The 21,603-nt window shown below is 41.1% G+C and overlaps 1 protein-coding gene across 2 annotated transcripts in view; it reads left to right on the top strand.

Moving 5' to 3' along the window:
* The window catches only part of LOC311076082 (NHL repeat-containing protein 3-like), an 82,513-nt gene extending 62,739 nt beyond the window's left edge, over window positions 1–19,774 (top strand). For both annotated transcript variants that reach the window (XM_084103963.1, XM_084103964.1), the window contains exons 5-7: window positions 16,457–16,548; window positions 16,685–16,797; window positions 17,833–19,774. In XM_084103963.1, the coding sequence (XP_083960089.1) occupies window positions 16,457–16,548; window positions 16,685–16,797; window positions 17,833–18,073 (446 nt within the window). In that variant the 3' untranslated portion in view covers window positions 18,074–19,774. The remainder of the gene's footprint in view (window positions 1–16,456; window positions 16,549–16,684; window positions 16,798–17,832) is intronic.
* The last annotated feature ends 1,829 nt before the right edge of the window (window positions 19,775–21,603 follow it).

The raw sequence follows: 21,603 nt of genomic DNA on the forward strand, positions 1-21,603 counted from the left end.
CTCGAAACAGACGCTATCCAGATGGATTGTGGACGCTATCGCGACAGCATACGCGTCCAAAGACCTGCAGTGCCCTCTGGGCATACGGGCTCATTCCACCAGAGGCGTTGCCTCATCGTGGGCATGGTCCAGTGGGATTTCCATTCATGACATTTGTATGGCGGCGGGCTGTGCCTCCCCGTCTACATTTGTTAGGTTTTATAACCTGGAAGTTCCCGCCCTGCAGGCTAAACTTCTTGCAGTCTAAAGTCATGTTCACGCCCTGCTCATTTCGCAGGCTGGATATTAGATTTGACTCTTCTGGTCGAGCTGCACTTTCAGGGAAAGCTCTTATATACAGACCGGCTGCGCCGCTCTGTTTTCTCCCTATGTGTGCTTATGTACATGTGTTGGCCCGCACTGCTGGCCACCTCTCTCCCCACTCTTCACTCCCCGGGTCCCCCCCCTGGAGTTATGTGTGGATGCATGGCGCGCATGGCGTTGACAAAGGGTTCCCGTAGCGTAAGTTCCTTACGCAATATGAGAGAACCTCTCGTAAGAGAACGATACTTGGTTACTCACGTAACCTCGGTTCTCTCTAGAGAGGGAACGAGTATTGCGTTCTCTGCCGTGCTTGCGTCACGAGCTCATGTCGCTTCATTCGACAGAAACCAGAGTTTGAGCCTCCGAGCCCTCCTTTTATACGCTCTGACGCCGGCCATTCTGGCGGGCTGTGACGTGCGAGGGCGCACGCTACCCTCATTGGGCGTGACGTCACGCCAGGGCTCACCGATAGGCTCAAGCAGTTGCCGCACGGCAGCCAATGAGCGCGTAGTATGCCGCTCTAGCTCAGCTAGCCGCCTGCTGCACTGCGTTGACAAAATATGAAAAATTAGGATAATTTTTGGCTTCAGTATCTCGAGAAAAGATGACTTTTCCCGTAGCGTAAGTTCCTTACGCAATACTCGTTCCCTCTCTAGAGAGAACCGAGGTTACGTGAGTAACCAAGTATCGTTTTAGCTCAAAATACCCAACAGAATTTTATTTACAGCACGTTTAAATCATAATTTTTTGGGTCTGTGAAAAATGCACTGTTTTAGTCCTTCTCCTTTAAATGCTAATGAGCTGCTAGTTCACGTCACAGGGGGCGGAGCCTAAGCAGCCGCGATCAGAGTTAGAACAGGGAAGATGATAATAATAAAACAGACAGTCACAGTAATGGTGTTCATTTCGACCATAAAAATGCCTACAGAGTCAGAGAATAGATGCTGTATGGAGTTGGAAAAAGTATAGTTTAGTTTAACCCTCAGAGGTCGGCAATCACGCCGGCATGATCCGTTCGCTTTTTTCCTTATGAGTTGAATTGAGACCCGGAATACTCTTTTGACTTTGATTTTACAAACAAGTTTCATACATCAATCGATTCTGTTAAATGTGTATTATTTTTGTGTATACTTACAATAAAAACAAAGTGTTGTGCTTTTTGCCAAATAAAGAAAAATAAACACGAGGCGAGTTCTGCCTTCTCTCTGCCAGTGTAGTCCATTCTGAAACGCGTCCGAAAATGAATCATAACTCAGCGAATATTTCTCACACAGGCACGTGAGATATGTCTCTATGAAGCTTGAAATCTCTTCTTTTAAATGAAGTAATTTATATAAAAAACAAATGTTTTCAACTCATGTAATCCGTTTGAAAGCAAGGAGAGGTACCGTTTTTCCTTCTCCCTTCATTATCTCTAAATGAGCTGAGGCCGCCCCGCCCCCCGGCGCGATTCACATGTAAATAGTTAGGTGATCTAGTATGCATCGCATACGCCCCCCGATCAATGCCTAAGACGACGAACGGCAGCATTTTGAAGAGCGAATTCCGCCGAGGACACAATTTCACAGTAAGTTTTACTTAAAAGTCTTTTGTCTTTTATTTTTCGTGTTCGCATTTATGAGGAAAAAACAATATTACGTGACAGTTCTCCATTATGGATGCGAGCGCTCTAAAAAAAGCACTAAAAGACTTTAAAACATTCACAGAGACCTCAAAACAGAAAGTACAAATCCTTTCTTTAAAACGAATTTCGTTTTGTATCAATTGTATCTTATTTTAATAATTTTTTCATTTAACAAATTTCCTGGATTTAAAGTAAATATAGGCTAGCAATCACAACATAAGGTGCTTGAACTGAAGATCATCATGAACCAGACCGTAGCCTACTCGCCTCACATGTCTAAAAAATGTGAAATATATTTACAGAAAGCTGGTTCTAAACAAAACCATCCAAAACAAAAAACTATGTAGCCTAATAAATGTGCTTTTCTCTGGTGCGTTCACTAGCCTACTGCGAAGATCGCGAGTCAATAGCCTATCGTCAACTTCATCTTTGCCAGAAGTTACATTTAAATCGCGTGTGTGAATGAATGATGAAGTTTTAGCAAACTGTATTGCTATACTGAGATGAGTAAAAATCGACTGAAATATGTTGAAATAAAATGTAGGCTATTTGTATAAGCAACGTATTAAACTGCAAATTAACAATATGCCCTAATATTTCATGAAAACAACATTACAGTCAGGCGAAATATGAAAGACAACATCTTGTTGACTAGATTTGGGTACAGTTTTTACTGTAGAATATACTGCCATGTCAAATAAGCTTTTGTTTAGCAATTTCTATATATACAATACTATTTTTGTCAAAAATAAAGTCATCAACTAAGATGTTAGCTGTTCCAATGTTGACTATATTCAAACTAATGAATACATATGATAAAATGTAGGCCTATAATCTTTTTTTTTTTTACAAAGAAAGAGTACACTTGAAATATTGTTGAAATTGTAATTATTGTTGTAATTGTAACCTTTTTAATAAAATAGCAAAACATATTTACAAGATAGATGTAAGCAAAATCTTAAATTGTCAATATATAAGTCTTCTTCTAAATATATCTTTTGTCCTTGCATTGTGGCTCAGTCAGTTTCACACCTGAATGCATGGCTCATTATGCAGAGTGGGTGGGACATTGTATTTCTCAGGTGTAAACCACTCCTCGTTCACGCCCCCCTCGCATATTGGCTTTCCAAGCAAAACCTGTTTTACATCAATTTAAATCAATGTATGGTTTTACATTTACATTTTACATTTACGCATTTGGCAGACGCTTTTATCCAAAGCGACTTACATTACATTCTAGGTACACATTTTACATTTTTGTCAGTTCTTGCTTTCCCTGGGAATTGAACCCATGACCTTGGCGTTGCTAGCGCCAACGCTCTACTGTTTGAGCTACAGGAAAGCTACAGGAAAGTTTTATGTGAACAATAAAGCAAGACTATTTTCACATAATTTTGAAGAAAAAACTCTAGGCGAGGACATCCATTAGTCAAAAGTCTTATTGACACATATTTACTATGTGTTTTGTGGCCTTATTTCCGAAATTTTAGTTTTTAGTTTTTTCAATAAACATTATTCTCTCAAAAATGAAAACATGTACATACACGTGGCTTACATATTATGGTAGCCCTGTTTGTGCTTTATAGAGTGAATTTACACCTTTGCCATTAATATGTGTATAAGCATCTGAAAAAAGCACAAATGTCAGGGCATGTCAGAACATCTCAAGGGCCCCCAAAACAGCCCAGACCCCAGAGGGTTAATTACGATTATAACCTATTTGGCATTGCTTGTATTAATGCAAGCCTGCTGTAGGACTCCGTCTGACGATCTACGTTAATTGTCTGAATGATGACACAAAATATACTGATGAGTTTAATAAAGTTTACTGTATGTCACACAAAAGATGAAGCATCAGTTTTTCTTCAGAAAATCACTGTTAGAGCTGAGTAAACAATATAAGAAGTGCATAAGTAACTTACATAAATTTCTGTAGAGTTGTAGGAGCATTTTCTTTGATAACAAAATTAATCCACCTCGTCTTCACTGGCTGGCAGATTTTAAGAGTAAATAAAGAGAGCTATGTGAATGAATACATCCAGCTACAACACCTTCAACGCTTGGGAGATGCTTTGAAGCTTCAGCTGCAGTAATGGCTGATGTGTACAACTCGTAGTGAACTCGATCAGGGCGGGTCTAAGTTATAACGGCGGTGTCAGTCAACACTCGTGGGTGGGGCCTGTGGCTTTAGTGATGTCACTAAAGCCACATTCTGAAAACGGGTCGTTTGGAGAGACTGCCTTTGATTTATGGAGATTAAAAAAAAAAAAGGAGTGAGTGGATTTTTATCACTGTAGGGTGGTTGTGTACACACACTGCCAACACACATTTATGTCCAAACACCATACAAAAGTGAATTTTGCATAATAGGTCCCCTTTAAGGGTGTTGCATATAATCTCTTAAACGGTTCTCTTAGGTAAGGGAAACATTTAAGTGTTTCACAACAGTGATCCTGGATTCACGTTATAAAAGTCTGTTGTTGCCATAGATACGCAAAACAAGTCAAGTCTAGATTATTTATATAGTGCTTTTCACAATACAGATTGTATCAAAGCAGCTTCACAGTATTAAATTAAAATAATACATCAATGTTTGTTTCTAGTGGAAAACGCCCACGTTTGGTTAGGCTGATCAATAGTATTGTTGATTGATTAATTCAATTAAATATCCCCAAATATCCCCAACTGAGCAAGCCAAAGGAAACAGAACACTTTCGCAGTTTCATCAAATAAAGTAGGCTAGGATATCGGAATGTATAAAGAAAACAAAAAAAGAAAGCCTGATTGGACAGTGGAGGAGAAATTGATTCTTCTTGACAAATATGGTAAAAGAAAAATAGTTTTTGACTGTTGCGGTTAAATGACGGGAAAGAGCCCCCGCAACCCGGTGAACCACTCTGCTGACAGATAATTTATGCACGTGGAAAACATCTCCCACTACCGTCTGAAAACTCCCAGTTGCAAAAAAATGCAGTGCTATAAGCTGGCTCCATAAATTCAGCCATGTCATCTTATTTTTGTCCGCGTTACTCTTAAGGTTAAGATTTCCAAACCTTAAGTTATACTTAGGGAAATGACCGTTAAGGGGTTTTATGCAACACTTAACGCTTTTTAAGGGATTACTTAAGTGAAAAAACAGCATTTAAGGGAAATTCTAAGTGTTTATGACGTTTCACGTTAAGAAACCATTAAGTAACACTTAAGGGTTTTTTTCTGCAACACGCTTAGGTTTAAAAAATTAGTTCACTTTAAAATGAAAATTCTGTCATCATATACTCACCCTCATGTAGTTTCAAACCTGTATGAATTTCTTTCTTTTGCTGAACAGAAAGGAAGATATTTAGAAGAATGTCAGTAACCAAACAGTTTTTGGGTCCCATTGACTTCCATAGTATATATTTTTTTTCCTACTATGGAAGTCAATGGGACCCAAAAACTGTTTGGTTACTGACATTCTTCTAAATATCTTCCTTTCTGTTCAGCAGAAGAAAGAAATTCATACAGGTTTGAAACAACATGAGGGTGAGTATATGATGACAGAATTTTCATTTTAAAGGGAACTATTTTTTTTAAGGGAAACATAAGGGCAAACTTAAGGGAAAATTACACTTAAAGGATTAGTTCACTTTTAAAAAAACTTTTGCTGATAATTTACTCACCCCCATGTCATCCAAGATGTCCATGTCTTTTTTTCTTCAAAAAAAGTAAGGTTTTTGATGAAAACATTCCTCCATATAATGGACTTCAATGGGACCCAAACGGTTCAAGGTCCAACTTGACAGTTTCAGTGCAGCTTCAAAGGGCTTTAAACGATACCAGACGATGAATAAGAAAAAAAAGTAAACAATAAAATGTTGAAAATATTCAGATTTAAACAAATTTGTATTGTTTATTATTTATTTTAATCTAATTTAAATATTTTAACATTTTATTGTTTTATTGTTATTTTAAACTGTTTTGTTTACTTATTTACTTTACAGTGCAATATACAATTTAAATCCAGTCTTTACTGATGAAAATATGTAGTTGCCTTCTGAATTGTAGGATGACGGTATTTGGGTTTCTGTGGATGTTTCTGTAGATTTTATGCACAAAAAAACTCTGTGTTTTCATATTTTTGACAATTTCCCATTCATTTCCTATGGGGGTCATTTTTGACCAAAGAGTGTGACGACCACTTAGCATGCTTGGATCATGACCTCAATATTTTTTGTGTGTTCACATACCTAATACCATAAAAGTCACATAGTTTCGTAACATTCCGATGAAGCTGTGATTTTTAAAAATTCAAAACAGATTTTTGTAATCTGAATTTATTAGTGTGTATGTGTATAAAACATAGACTGTAAAAAAATATGGACGTAGTGTCCATGACGTCACCTGTAGGTTTCTGAAGAGCATTTTTGAAGCCTAAAGTGGGCGGAGCCGGCCGTCGCCATCTTGGCCTTGCGTCACTCGCGGATAACAGAAAATAGACAAACAGGCGGGGCGTGAGTGGAGCTGAGGAGCCTGGCTATCTGATCACCTAGCTCGACGCGATCGAGTTATCTGATGATGCAAAGCCAATTAAACGTTCCTATTTTTGCCCTTCAAAATATTATAATAGTTAAAAGACATGGCTACAAGTGAGACTGTGTATTACTTCGAGAGTGTTTGTGTATGACAGTGATTTATGTGCATACACTGCAAAAAATGCTTTTCCTACTTAGTATTTTTGTGTTGTTTCCAGTCCAAAAATCTAAAAATTCTTAAATCAAGAAGCATTTACTAGATTTAGCATTTACTAGTTTTCAGATAAACAGAAAGTAACTTAAGTAATTTTTGCTTAAAACAAGCTAAATTATCTGCCAGTGGGGTAAGAAAAAAAAACTTAATTCAAAAAAACTTAATAAAAACATAATCTTAAAACAAGATTATTTTTCTAACCCCACTGGCAGATAATTCGGGGATCGCACCCCCTCCACGCTTAAAAGAGTAGTAGGCCTACTCACTTTATCAGGACCAACAATGACATTCATGTTTTTGCAGTTTACAGCTTCTGTTAAAGGGATATACTCCACTTTAAAATTCTGTCATCATATACTCACCCTCATGTTGTTTCAATCCTGTATGAATTTCTTTCTTCCATATTAGGAAAAAAATATACTATGGAAGTCAATGGGACCCAAAAACTGCCTGGTTACTGACATTCTTCTAAATATCTTTTTTTCCGTTCAGCAGAAGAAAGAAATTCATACAGGTTTGAAACAACATGAGGGTGAGTATATGATGACAGAATTTTCATTTTAAAGTGAACTACTCCTTTAAAGTATATGTGGCGGCCATAGCAGCATTTCATGCTCCCGTGGCCGGACAACCACTAGGGAGAAACGACCTGGTCCTCCGCTTCCTTAAAGGGGCAAAGAGGCTAAACCCTCCGCGTCTGTGCCAGTCTGGGACCTCTCCACGGTCCTGAAAGCACTGAAGGGCGCCCTGTTTGAGCCACTTCAGTCTCCGACCTGAAGCACCTCTCGCTCAAAACTGCTCTTTTACTGGCGCTCGCCTCCGTTAAAAGGATGGGCGATCTGCAGGCGCTGTCTTCGAGTGCGTCCTGTCTCGAGTTTGGACCTAACGACTGCAGAGCTGTCCTTAAAGGGCTGGTGAATTGCTGTTTCATGAATACTGAGTTTTTTACACTGTTAAAGAGTTGGATTCCCATGCTAAACATGGACAAAGTTTCAAAAATTAAATTTTACGTTTGAAGGAGTATTTCTGTGCCAAAAATTGTCCTTCCGGTTTGTCACAAGTTTCGGAAAGTTTTTTTTCGAGTATGGCTCTGTCTGACGTAAGAGAGGGCGGAATTTCCTTATATGGGTCCAAAGGGCACTTCTCCCGGGAGAACGCGCACTCGTAGACCAGACAGACAGTGAAAGCAGTTCGCCATCAGAGCGCTGCTTTGCTCGGCTGAGGGATTTGGAAGTAAATGTCCCCAAATAAGTGTGTTTTTGGATGCCAGGGCAAGAGAACCATGCACATATTCCCAAAGAACCCAGTGTTAACGGACCAGTGGATGGAGTTTGTTTTTGTAGAGCATCAAAGGAGCTGTGTAAGACTTTGTTCCCTTTGTCGAGTCGAGCTGATTGTTTTACAAACTACAATCTACGGATTTGCAGATCGTCTAATGCATCTAATGGATCGAGCAGAGCAGTCGCAATGATAAAGGTTCGCGGTCGTGATTGGAACCGGTGAGTAAAACTGGTATCTGCTTCAGATGTCTCTGTGTTGTTAGTGTGGCGCGTTAGCTCACAGCGTTAGCTTCGCCCACACGGCCATTAGACAGTATAGCAGCTAGCACACGGCCCGCCTCCAGCCGATCGATTTTTTCTGGAAATATTCGGTACCGCCTATCTGTCTTTTATAAATATAATCAAACTAAATACTTTTTGGAGATATTAAGGATGCAGTACTACTCTATAGGTACTCAAGATTAACAGGAGATTGAGTGAAAAGGGGAAATTCACCCCCCCTTTAAGCCTAGACATGGGTATATTCCTAAAGTGCTCTCTACCCCTGTCAGAGCACAGGTTATCTCCCTGACAGCTCTCTCCCCACTCTTCGGACTTCGACCGACAGTAGCGTTAGCTTTCTGGCTCATAGCTAATCTGAAGGGTTCTACGAGCTGAGCGGACTATAAATATCTCCGTTTGCTAAGGGTGGCAAGTCGTATCTAAGGTCCTTCCTATTTCCTGTGGGAAATAAAAAAAATGGCATTGCATAAGAACCTGATGGATGGGAATGATTGTTCCAATTATTAATCAAACATTTTTTGTTGATTTTTAGTCGAAAATTTGAAGACTTCAGTCAGAGACAATTTATATGAGACATGCCACTTCCTCAATCCTCAATACAACTATATAAGGAAAACCCGTAACGGCAAAGATGGCGGCTGTATGCACATGTCCCGCCCCTCCCGCTGGAAAGCCAATCATCTGCTTTTAACAGTCAGCAGCTGACCACTAGGAGCGAATGTACAGTGACGTGACATAACTGCCATATTCAGTCTGTGCTGTCGCGCTGTGGCTGGCGCTGAGCCAAAGATCAGACGCGCTCAGCGCTTCTCATAGGCTATATCACAACTGTTCAGTGTTTTAACCACATAATGTTTATTTTAGGTTTTAAACATGTAAATACATATAACTGTTTAAGTGCTTGGCAAAACACCGGCATTCTGGATAGAGACGTAAACGAAGTTGGTGTCGTGAACGTGAACCCTTGCGCATACATAGTAAAAATATAACCTGTGAGGAAAAAGGCGTTTTAAACCTTATTTTGGGGCAAAGTCATCAAACTTTTTTAGTGATTTTTATCATATTTTACTGCTGTTTCTATACATGCAGCTTTTATGTCCCGGTGACCAGTGAAAGTGCAGTTCTGACTCTCTGCCCATTCATTTAAATAGGAGCCTGGTCTTGTTAGTCCGAAATAGCTGCCCGGAAGCGTTGCCAAGATGGCGGCCGAGTGGCACGACTTGCCTAAAAGGACTTTGCTTCAGTCGACCAAGATTTTATTTGGTTGATTACAGCCCTGTGTGCATGTTTGTGTTTGTGTGTGTGTTTGTGCATGTGTGTGTGCGTGTGCATTTGTGTGTATGTGCGTGTTTGTGCGTGTGTGTGCGTGTGCATGTGTATGTGTGTTTTGTGTGTGTTTGTTTTTATATATATTGTTGTTTAATAAACTCGTTTAAAACAAAAATAACTATTAACGTGCAAAAAATTCCTCGGTTGCACAGATCCAGTTAAACACATGATGCCTTTATAAGACCTAAATAAAAGTCAAATAATCCCGTTTATCACAGAATATTGTAAATGCTGACGCGGGTTAAGTCAATATCCTGTTCATGTTTTTGCCGTTGTCAAAGTCAAGTCACCTTCATTTATATAGCGCTTTTAACAGTATGGATTGTTTGTCCTGTTTCTGATGTGGATTCTGTGAAGGTTTCCTTTATTTAAGGAGCTTATAAAACACTTATAATGCACATGAAGGAACAATCTCTAATCACTGCATTAGGGTTGTGTTTGAATAAACTATAAATGTAGATTCATGCGGCACAATGTGTTTTTCTGGACCTTGAACACATTGGACTTTAGAGACAAGTCAACAAATACGCCTAACCATTTTCTAGAGCTCTGATTGGCTGTTGTCGTCCTGGTCATATGATGGAGATATGAAGGTGAAGAGTAGCAAAACTCAAGAGCACGTAGATGTGAATTTGAGAACTTGTACGATAAATATTCGTATGTGTACGCTATAGTTTACACTCACAGCTCCAGTGTGAAAACCTGTACACTAAAAATCTGAAGTTGAATGTTGAGATTTGCACTCGTAGACAATAGTCACAAATGTGTAAAATGCCATTCTCAGAAGTACAATGACAGACACAAACTTGAAACATATATTTGCACTTATTCTTACATTCACATTCGCAGTACAACCTCAATTAGGCACTTACAACTTCTCAAATCTGTCACTGCCTTGACTTTTGCTACTCTTTTAGGATATATTAGATGCCAAACTCACTTGTGCTCTTGCAGCTCAGTGGTGGTGGGGGGGGGGGTGGTGTTCAAACAAGGTTCACAGCACTTGCATATTGCTGTCCTACTCTTAGTTCCACTGCTTCTGTTGTTCTCATGTGTAATCGCTGTGGATAAAAGCGGCTGCTAAATGAATAAATGTAAAATAAGTGTTTTCTTGACTTTCTATGGGAGGAAAATGCATAATGTACAGTTAAACGCATTGCTTTCATATTCTGGGCTCATTTGCTTTTCTGTACACTTTATTGTTATGTTTCCTGAGTTTGGTATTTTAAAACTCGAGTCTTTAAACTTGTTGCATTCATATTCTGGGCTCATCTGTTATTCAGTGTAGTATGCATTATTAGTATGGTGTTTCCTGAGTTCATATCATTTATTTATTTTAATATCAGCCTTGCATTAAGCCATGTTAGCGTTTCAGAACGTCCCCGAGGATGAGGGTTTTATGACATCATCACATACAATAGAAGAGTCCCTTTTCATTGGCTAGGCGCCAACCAATAAAACGGCTCGTTTGAACACCCCCCCCCCCCCCCCCCTGGAGTTTTGCTACTCTTTTACCTTCATAGGGAGCTGGCTGGATTTGATCTCAGTGATTATAGTGTTCAGTCTGCTGGTCGGGGGACATCTGAACTCTGTGTGAGCAATCACAGATCGAGAGGAACAATCATGGGCGGCTCATACTCACAAGAGGACTATGACAGGTCTGCTCTTTTGATGTATAGACACGTTTTACAGTATCAACCATGCCACTTACCAGATATAGGCATAGATGAGTCTCTGCTGAAATATTCTGGTTCCGACTCTAACGCTGTGCTGCAGGCTTACTCTAAGGAGATGCTCAACACGGTGCCGGGTTACGCCCGCGGTCTTGGATCTGCCATTGGTGCACTGACTTCAGTCCCGAATGCTGTTGGACTTGGAGCATTGGTGATTTCCTTGATCATAGAGATCGCCATCAAGAGCGCCAGCACTCAGCCAAGTCCTGACACATACAGCCTGTTACGACGTGTGTTTGGGGAAGAGAAGGCTTCAAGTGTCCGAGACACAATGTCAGAGTATCTGAAACGCCATCAAGTGTACATGAAAAAAAACCAACGATTACGGGTGGAAATAAAGAGACTGGAACATCAGCTGAGCAACCATCTCACTATCCTCAGAAACTCCCTGCTGCATGACGGACAGATGAGCAGCCGTGGGTTTAACATCTGGGTCAACGGAGCCGCCTTCCACGTCCAGATGCTGATCCATGAGGCTCGACTGGATATTCAGGCTGAGGGTGGTAGACCTGCATCAGACTATGTTGATGAAATCGAAACTGCAATCGATGTGTATTTACGGCACCTGGATCATTTGCTGGAGAAATACAAGACCTTCAAGATCAATTCAGATGTGTTTATAAAGGATTCTTTGTGGATGGGCTTTCTTGCTGGTCATGACGCGCCTATAGACTATACACCATGTAAAATGTATAATGATGAAATTGAAGGATGTAGAATGGAGGTGTATTCAAATGATCTTTCCCCGTGTGATTATGGAAAAGAAGTCATGACGGCTTTAATGAATCTTGTTTACTCAAAGTATGAACCGATCAGTGGTTTAAAGAGTTATTTTTCAAATATCAAGAACAATCTCTACTCTCGAATCCATGACCATGGTTCATTCACTGTGCCGTCAGCTGCAGGTTAGTTTAGATATGTGGAGTTGATGAGGGATGGCTCAGATGCTGGAGCGTGCGCTCATATGTAGAGGTGTACTCTTCGGTGCACCGGGCCTGGGTTTGACCCCGACCTTTGACCCTTTGCTGCATGTTATTCCCCCCCTCTCTCCCCTTTCATGTCTTCAGCTGTCCTGTCAATAAAGGCCTAAAAATGGCCAAAAATAATCTTTAAAAAACAATAATAATAATAATCTTTTAATTTAACATAGTAATTTTTTTAAGTTAAAAAAAGAAAAGAAAAAAAAGTGTTGATAAAACTTCCATTGTAATATTTTAACGTATTTACTCTGATCTTGTGATCTACATGCATATTTGATCTGTGTTCTGTCATGATGCTCTCCTGACACACCAGTTACTCGTTTAAGACATAAAATACTCTGCTATATTTTAGTCCTGCTTCCAGATTAAAAATCCTTGAAATTACACCTGCTCTTTCTTCCTCGTTGAAGACTTCTGAATCTTTGAATTAGTAAATGTTGTTCATTATAAAAGTGTAAGTGATGAACACGAGATGTCTCCTACTTCACTGTAAAGTTTGTTCTTAACGTTTGCTTTTGTGATGTTCTCTTTAACAATAAAGGATCATGTGTGTTATTGTTCCACGTGTCTGTGTATTTTAACTTAAAGTGTTGCCAATATAATATACAGCTGGCTTCTGCTGTGCCATTAAATTAGAGGAACACCGTTTTTTTAAATAGGGCTTATTCACCGTCTTTCCGACATTTAGATCGGTGGGCAAATGCATTTTTGCCTCAGAGAATGCATTGTTTTAGTTTGGCGGGGTCGCCGCTAGCTTAGCTTAGCATAATGAATGGAATCCTTCGTTGCCAGTTAGCATGTCCTGAGTAAAAGTGATAATTGACTGAATGGGGATCACGCTTAGGGAGCCTGTCTTCTTCGTACTACTATTTAATCAAGCCAATTCAACATTGGCGCGCGTGATCACATGCTCCGCCCCTCATCGCGGGTATAAATACGGAAGTGGACGCACGCACCAGTTGCCTTTCACTTCGGAGGCGATCGGATGTCTTAGAAGTGTTACTACTGTTTACACAGCAAGCGAGTGTGTTGTGTTCTTGCGGGAAGACCTCCCAGCGTTGGTGTTTCTACAGCACGAGTGCAGTGGTGATCGCGAGCTTCTTGAGCTCACAACTGCTGTTTTATCAGCATCAAATTTCTAATGTTTGTGTGTTTGACGGTTGGTTAGAGGGTGAGAAGTGAGTGCTTCACTGTTTTAGTTCGCTGATTCAGTGATGCCGCAGTCATTCCCTGTGTGCTCCGGCACTGGTGACGGTCCCATTTCCTAAAAGAGCAACACAGGTGTGAGTGCGTCTTTCTCAAGATGTATTTCACCTGTGCCTTTCTGGATGCGGTCGTTCCCTGTTCCTCTCTGACGGTCACAATTGTTGCATCATGTGTTTGGGCTTACAGCAGAACGAGTTTACAAGTCTCGGCTTACGAGTCTCGCCTTCGTCCGCGAAGCTGGAGTCCCCATTACCATGTCCCGCCCTCGGGTGCCGCGTGGGATGGGTGATATGAGGATAGTGTTGGATGTCTCGCATGGTAACCATTCCCTGTGGGCTCCTCACTCCTCCCTTCCACCGCAGCTAGTGGAGTCCCCCGTGGAGCGTGCTGGTCCATCTGTCTAGGCTATACCTCCAGTGGAGCGGTCTGTCGTGACACAGGTGCACCTTTTGGGGGGATCCTCGTCTCCCCACTAAGGCCTGCGAGTTCTCGTCCGTTCCGACGGGCAGAACTTACAAAGCCTGTGGGGAAGCCGCCTCCTCTTTGCGTGCCATGGCGCTGCTATAGGTCTGTCAGGCCAGGGCACTCGTGGACATGTACGAGGGTAGCCCAGACTGTGCGCTCATAGGTGAGCACCGTACTGCATCCGACCTTGCCCTCCGGGGCATGAGTGTTGTGGCGTGCGCGAACGATCTGACGATGTCCACCTTAGTGGTTCAGGAGCACCATCATTGGCTCAGCCTGGTTGATACGGCGGACAGGTTCGGTTCCTGCTCTCCGAAATTTCCCAGGTTGGGCTGGTCGGCGACGCGGCGGAGGACTGCGCCCAACAGTTCTCTGCCGCCCAAGCGCAGACGGAGAACATCCGGCACATCCTGCCCCAGCGGCCAGCTGCTGCCTTCACCTTCACCAGTTCCTCCGCCTGCTCGTCTCCACAGCAGCCTCCGGCCAGACCTCAGCATGGAGCTGGCAGCAGTAGGGACTCCCAGCCCGCTTTAGGCGCTGCAAGCGACAGCGAAAGCTTTCCTGAGCGGGCCACTCGGATGGAGGAGGATGCTCTTGGAGTTGGTCACCGATCCACTCCCTGCCACCGGGTGAGGGCCGGGTGGAGTCTTCGTTGTGTGTATGTCTGTTCCACCTCTTGTTCCAAAAAGAGCGGAGCAAGCGATACCCATACTTCAAAGAAAGAGCAAATTCCTCTGTTCCTGGGTCCCAGGAGGGCAAGTCTGGCGGTGTATGACCCTGTAAAGCCTTGCACCCCTCAACCCCCTCCTGTTCGCCAGGACGGCAGCTGGGTGCGGTTCGAAGACCTGATCATCCGCCTTCTCACGCATCCCCTGCCCCCCAGTGGAGACAGGTAAGTGTTGCACTGCACACTCACATCACTGTCCTCCACCTTGCTGCCCCACCTCAGGTCCGTCTGTGGTCTTCTGAGCCTGGGCCTGGTTCGTAGAAGCAGATAAAGCTTCCAAACCAGTCCGGACTTGACTGTGACCATCAGACTCGGCTAAGCGATTCATTTTCATTTTCATTCATTTTTCCGATCAGACAACCCTTGGACAGACACTGGCTCTCAGCTGGCCCCGGGGCCCTGCAGAAATGCATTCCCCAGTGAGCCTTCTAAAAAAGCGGCTTTGCGATTCATTGTCGATTGGCGCCCACTCAAGTTCAGTGATTTTCATCACACTCAGGTGTTGAAACACACAACATTGTTTCGGCCCGGATCCGGCCCACATCTGGCACTTGTGGAATACGGATCTGGCCCACATACAGTGTGGAATGACGGCACTTGGGTGGCCCACTCCTGTTTGCCAGATCTGGGCCACAAGCAGGCCATAGCAATGCCACATGTCAGCCAAGAGCAAAGAAATAAACCAGACCTGGACCTTATCTGAGCCACAAAACATGTGTATATGAAATATGGAGTCATCTAAGCCTTAATAACCTGTTAACAAGCAGAATCACTAAAGGAAAGAAGAGAACAGAAAAAGAGACGAGCAGAAACACAAGAACTACAACTGACTTCAGACACAGCCTTAGATGAGATCAACTGAAGAGAAAAGAAGACATTCAATCTGTGAAGATCTCAGCAGAGGAGGATTAAACAACTCCACAAACAGCATTACCAGCTTCACTTATTACTAACCAGACTGACTTTATTTCTGTCAGACGTCTACAGAAGTTTTATTGAGAATTAACAGAGGTTTAACTCTAATGTGTTTAATTTAAAGTCACCATAATAGTGATTAGTGTTTCCATTAGTTGGGTCCATATGTTGCGATCCCTACGGTGATCTTAAATCAACGGGGGATCAGGAAGCTTCTGTCTAGGCACTGGAAGGTGGCAGCACTAGTGCCATTTTCAAATAGATCCACATTCAGTCGACATCGACTACGTCTGACGTCCACGACTTAAAGGGAACGTCCTGGTTGCGTATGCAGGAGGGAGTGGAGGACGTAGTCCCCTCGCCACTACAACTGGACCACCGCTGACTCCGGGGGCCGCTCAGCTCCTCAGGGAAAAACAACTGGTGCGTGCGTCCACTTCCGTATTTACGCTTCTGCGGGGCGGAGTGTGTAATCAGGCGCACCAATGTTGAATTGGCTTGATTAAATAGTAGTACGAAGAAGACAGGCTGCCTAAGCGTGATCCCCATTCAGTCGACGTCGACTACGTCCTCCGTTCCCTCCTTCAGGGACGTTCACTTCACTGTTCACACACACACAGTTCCATTGCAGGCTATAGGAGTCCCCTGTTGAATATTTAGACATCGGTCAGAGTTGCAGGTCCCCTCTTGGCATGTTTTTTTTTTTTTTTAAATAAAAAAATGCATATTTTAAGTTATATTATGAAAAGGGACCTTAAAATAACATTTTGTATAACATTCTTCAAAATGAGCAGAAACACTAGTCCCCTCTTGCCCAGTGTAGAGCGATAGTCCCGTTGGTAATATAGACGTGTGTGTGTGTGTGTGTGTGTGTGTGTGTGTGTCAGATCTGCAGGTTCTCTGGATGCACGCAGAGAGAGGTCCAGGACTGGCTCAGTTCTACATCCCTCACAGTGTGGCGGTCGACCGCTATCAGAGGGTTTGTGTTCTTGTTTCATCGGGGGCTTTAGTTCATGTTCCTGCTCTTAATGCAAACCTTCTGCAATCAAAAGATTTCCGGTCTCTCCTTCAGTCTTCAGATCTAAGGGTCAGTGTGTGTGTGTGTGTGTGTTCAGGTGTGGGTCGCAGACCGAGGGAACAAGCGAATCCAGGTGTTTAACTCTGTGACGGGCGACTGGCTCGGGTCATGGGGAAGCTGCTTTAAAGACGACGCGCCCTACTCCGTCAGGTGACTCACATCACACCATTAATACAAACATTAAAGCACATACTGACAGTTAATTAAAATAAAAATGATTACTCCGTCAGGTCACTCACATCACACCATTAATACAAACATTACAGCTCATACTTACATAAATACATTTATTTATTACGGAATTACTCCATCAGGTACTGCAGACCGACGACAGAGTAAAATAAATAAATAAAAACATTAAAGCAAATACTTTAATAAATACATTTAAAGTTAATTAAAATAAAAATTATTAAAATAAAAAATAAAAATTAGATTAATATAGATTAGATCAGTAATTAAACGATAACAATGTGTTTGAAATAAATAATGAACATGAAAGTTACATTAAAATAAAGAAGTATATAATGAAAAATGTTTAAATAAATAATTATTAAAAAAAATACATGAAAATAAAATTGTAAACAATAAAAAATGTTTTAAATAAAGAAATATAAAAGAAATTTTAAATAATAAGTAAACAACAAAATGTTTAAATATTAAAATAAACAAAAACAATAAAAAGGTTTTTAAATAAATAGATTCAAATAAAATGTAAATGAATAAAAAAAATAGTTTGAAATAAAAAGTAAACATTAAAATGTTGAAAATATTCAGATTTAAATAAATATGTATTGTTTATTTATTTATTAAACATTTTATTGTTTAATTGTTATTTTAAACATTTTTTTACTTACTTATTTTAAATAAATACATTTTAAATTAAATTAATTGATTAAAATAAATAAGTGAACAATTATACTACATATACATAAAAATAAATAAAAATATGATTTACATAAATAATGCATTTAACAGCACAGTACAATACTGTAAAATAGCTTAAAATATTTTCCAAATAACAGTGCAATATACAATTTAAATCCGGTCTTTATTGATGAAAATATGTAGTTGCCTTCTGAATTGTAGGACGACGGTATTTGTGTTTCTGTGGATTTAAAGGACTGGCGAGCCCTGATCTGGACTTCTGAATGCGTACTGTAGATGTTCTGTGTTTATGACCCGCAGATTCACTCCTGACCAGAAGTACATAGTGGTGGCCCAGTTAAACACCAATCAGATCACTCTGCTGGAGGCTCCGCCCATCGGCATCATCGGTCAGTGTCAGGTGATCAGCACCATTGAGCTGGCTGAAGATGTGAAGCCACACCTGGTGGACCTGGACCTGAAGAGTTCTGATCTGTACGTGGCCGAGATCGGAGCCGGTCAGGCCCAGAAGTTCGTTCCCCTGAGCGCCACCAGTGTTTAGAGGTTTCCTCCATTATAGCGATTATACCTGGAACCTGTCAATCAAACCGCGAGCGACTGACCAAGCTTGTTTCCAACACGGAATAACAAAATAAAAAAGGGAATTGCCTCGCAATTCAGACTTTTCGTAATTACGAGATTTTATCACAATTCAGACATTATTTCTTGCAATTCTAACTTTTCGTAATTACGAGTTTTTCTCGCAATTCGGAATTTTTTGTAGTTATGAGTTTATATCTAAACTGACTTAATTTTTGTAAAGTTTAGTTCACAATTCCGATTTTTTTGTAATTACGAGATTTTCTAACAATACTGACATTAATTTTCTTAATTCTAACTTTTCGTTATTACGAGTTTTTCTCGCAATTAAGAAATTTTTCCTCGCAATTCTGACTTTATTTCTCGCAATTCATAATTACAAGTTTTTCTCGCAATTCTGACTTTTTTTGTAGTTACTAAAATCTGACTTAATTTTTGTAAAGTTTAGTTCACAATTCAGATTTTTTTGTAATTACGAGATTTTCTCACAATTTAGACATTATTTCTCGCAATTCTAACTTTTCGTAATTAAGAGATTTTCTCACAATTCAGACATTATTTCTCACAATTCTAACTTTTCATAATTACGAGTTTTTCTCGCAATTCTGAATTTTTGTAGTTACGAGTTTATATCTAAACTGACTTAATTTTTGTAGTTTAGTTCACAATTCAGATTTTTTTGTTATTACGAGATTTTCTCACAATTCAGACATTATTTCTCGCAATTCTTACTTTTCGTAATTACGAGATTTTTGCACAATTCAGACATTATTTCTCGCAATTCTAACTTTTCGTAATTACAAGTTTTTCTTGCAATTCTGACTTTTTTCGTAGTTACGAGTTTATATCTAAACTCTGACTTATTTTTTTTGTATAGTTTAGTTCATAATTCTGATTATTTTGTAATCACAAGATTTTCTCGCAATTCTGACTTTATTTGTCGCAGATTTGAGTTTATTTCTCAAAATTCTGACTTTCGTAATTACAAGTTTTTCTAATTAATCTTTTGTAAAGTTGAGTTCACAATTCCGACTTTTTTCTCAGAATTGCGAGGAAAAAGTCAGAATTGTGAGATAAAATGTCATGTTTACCTTTTTTGTTTTTTTACTCTGTGGCAGAAACAAGTTTATAATCGAATAAAAGTCTGAGGTCTTAATTCAAATCAGAAATATAATATGATTCCAGGTGATTCTCATAGAGGAATAAAGGGAGCGGAAAAGATGATCTGGGAAGAATTATGCACATCTGTGGAAATCCACTTCTTTTGTATTTGTTATTGTGCTTATGGTACATGTTTAATCCTGTTATAATGTTCATGTGATTGTATAAGATAATTTAAGCTTTGTGTGTGTTTTTGTCATCTCACCTGTGTTTACATGTCACCGTTTTTTGACATTTTAAAGAGATCTAATAATTGTATTCATGTCCTCAGATGATGATATTTTGATACTTCTTGAACTCATTGTGATTTAGTTCTCAGGTTAGTGATCATCTGTGTTTGAGATGTGATTGTCATGTTTTGAAATCTGAAACAAATGAAAAGGTTATGTTTAAATTCAATTCATTGGGATGGAGTATAATTTGTGCTGATGTGTAATAATATTTGCATCAAACCGTATGTGTATTTAGTGTAAATAAAGACATTGTTTTTTGTAACTGGGAATTTTTCAGTTTTAATGTGTTTTATTGGCACTCACATCACCCATAACTAAACGATACTACATATTTATACATATTTTCCAATAAATATTATATGACAAAATGCAACAAAACAATAACGCGCGCGCTAGTGAACATGAACGCACGTCTCTCCAGCGCACAAAAGAATGTCAACAATGGCGGCGCGCATCTTCTGATTGCTGCCTAAAATAGTGCCTGTTCGTATTTTGTATTTTGTGGTGACTGACATTTAATAAAATTCAGAAATGGAGAGTGTTCTCTAGCTGGTGCGCCGCTAGTAACCTGAACCCACACTCGTGCGAGATACCGAGTGTACTCGCCCTTTTACAAGAGCTTCTGGACGCGGATCGCACCCCCTCCACGCTTAAAGTATATGTGGCAGCCATAGCAGCATTTCACGCTCCCGTGGCCGGACAATAACTAGGGAGAAATGACCTGGTCCTCCGCTTCCTTAAAGGGGCAAAGAGGCTAAACCCTCCGCGTCACCCCTCTGTGCCAGTCTGGGACCTCTCCACGGTCTTGGAAGCACTAAAGGGCGCCCCGTTTGAGCCATTTCAGTCTCCGACCTGAAGCACCTCTCGCTCAAAACTGCTCGTTTACTGGCGCTCGCCTCAGTTAAAAGAGTGGGCGATCTGCAGGCGCTGTTTTCCAGTGCGTCCTGTCTCGAGTTTGGACCTAACGACTGCAGAGCTGTCCTTAAGCCTAGACATGGGTATATTCCTAAAGTGCTCTCTACCCCCGTCAGAGCACAGGTTATTTCCCTGACAGCTCTCTCCTCACCAGAGGACGAAAGAGACGTGAATTTACTCTGTCCCGTCAGGGCTCTCAGAGTGTATCTGGAGCGTTCTGCCTCATTCAGACAGTCAGAACAGCTTTTCGTGTGCTTTGGCGGCCACACCAAGGTCTTGCCGTCTCAAAGCAGAGATTATCGCGCTGGTTAGCGCTGGCTTATGAGTATAAGGGCCTTCACTGCCCCTTAGGCATCAGAGCTCATTCCACAAGAGGCATGGCCTCGTCTTGGGCTTGGACAAGTGGAATACCCATCGAGGATATCTGTGCGGCGGCCGGCTGGGCCTCGCCGTCCACTTTTATCAGGTTTTATAACCTATAAGTCCCTGCCCTGCATTCTAGGGTGCTTTCGGTATGAGTGTTTAAGCACAAACCCCCTCATGAAACGTGGACCCGATACTATCCGGTCCTGTTTTTACACAAACTATGGTCCATAGGGGTTTTTCTCTTTTTAACATGGGCCCGTTATCTCCGGTCCTGTTACAGCACTATAATTCATATATTTTACCACTATATCATTGGACTGGCCCTCATTAGGCCACTCTTGTGTTTCCTTATGAAGCCCGTCACTGACTGGCTTATTGGGTTCATACTTTACTCTCACGGCTTCAGGCATCTGCCTTGGGCTGTATTAGAGCGAAGTCAAGCACACACGGTGTTTTGAAGGGGGTTTCCATAGTGTAAGCTACTTACGCAATAGGAGAGACCTCTCGAAAGGGAATGTCTCAGTTACTAACATAACCTCGGTTCCCTGAGAAGAGGGAACGACTATTGCGTAAACCGCTGTGCTTGTGCTTTAATCGGCACCAGCTCGACAGCTCGATGGGCTGAATTTATAGCCTCTGGCCACGCCCATCCTGGCAGGCTCTGGCGCGAATCACTCCGATTGGACTACGCGTCTGAGCTAAGACTTCGACCGACAGTAGCGTTAGCTTTCTGGCTCGTAGCTAAAGTAAAGGGTTCTACGAGCTGAGCGGACTGTAAATATCTCCGGTTGCTAAGGGTGGCAAGTCGTATCTAAGG

Source organism: Abramis brama, assembly GCF_963993115.1.
Source record: "Abramis brama genome assembly, chromosome: 25".
In the NCBI taxonomy this organism is placed as follows: domain Eukaryota; kingdom Metazoa; phylum Chordata; class Actinopteri; order Cypriniformes; family Leuciscidae; genus Abramis; species Abramis brama.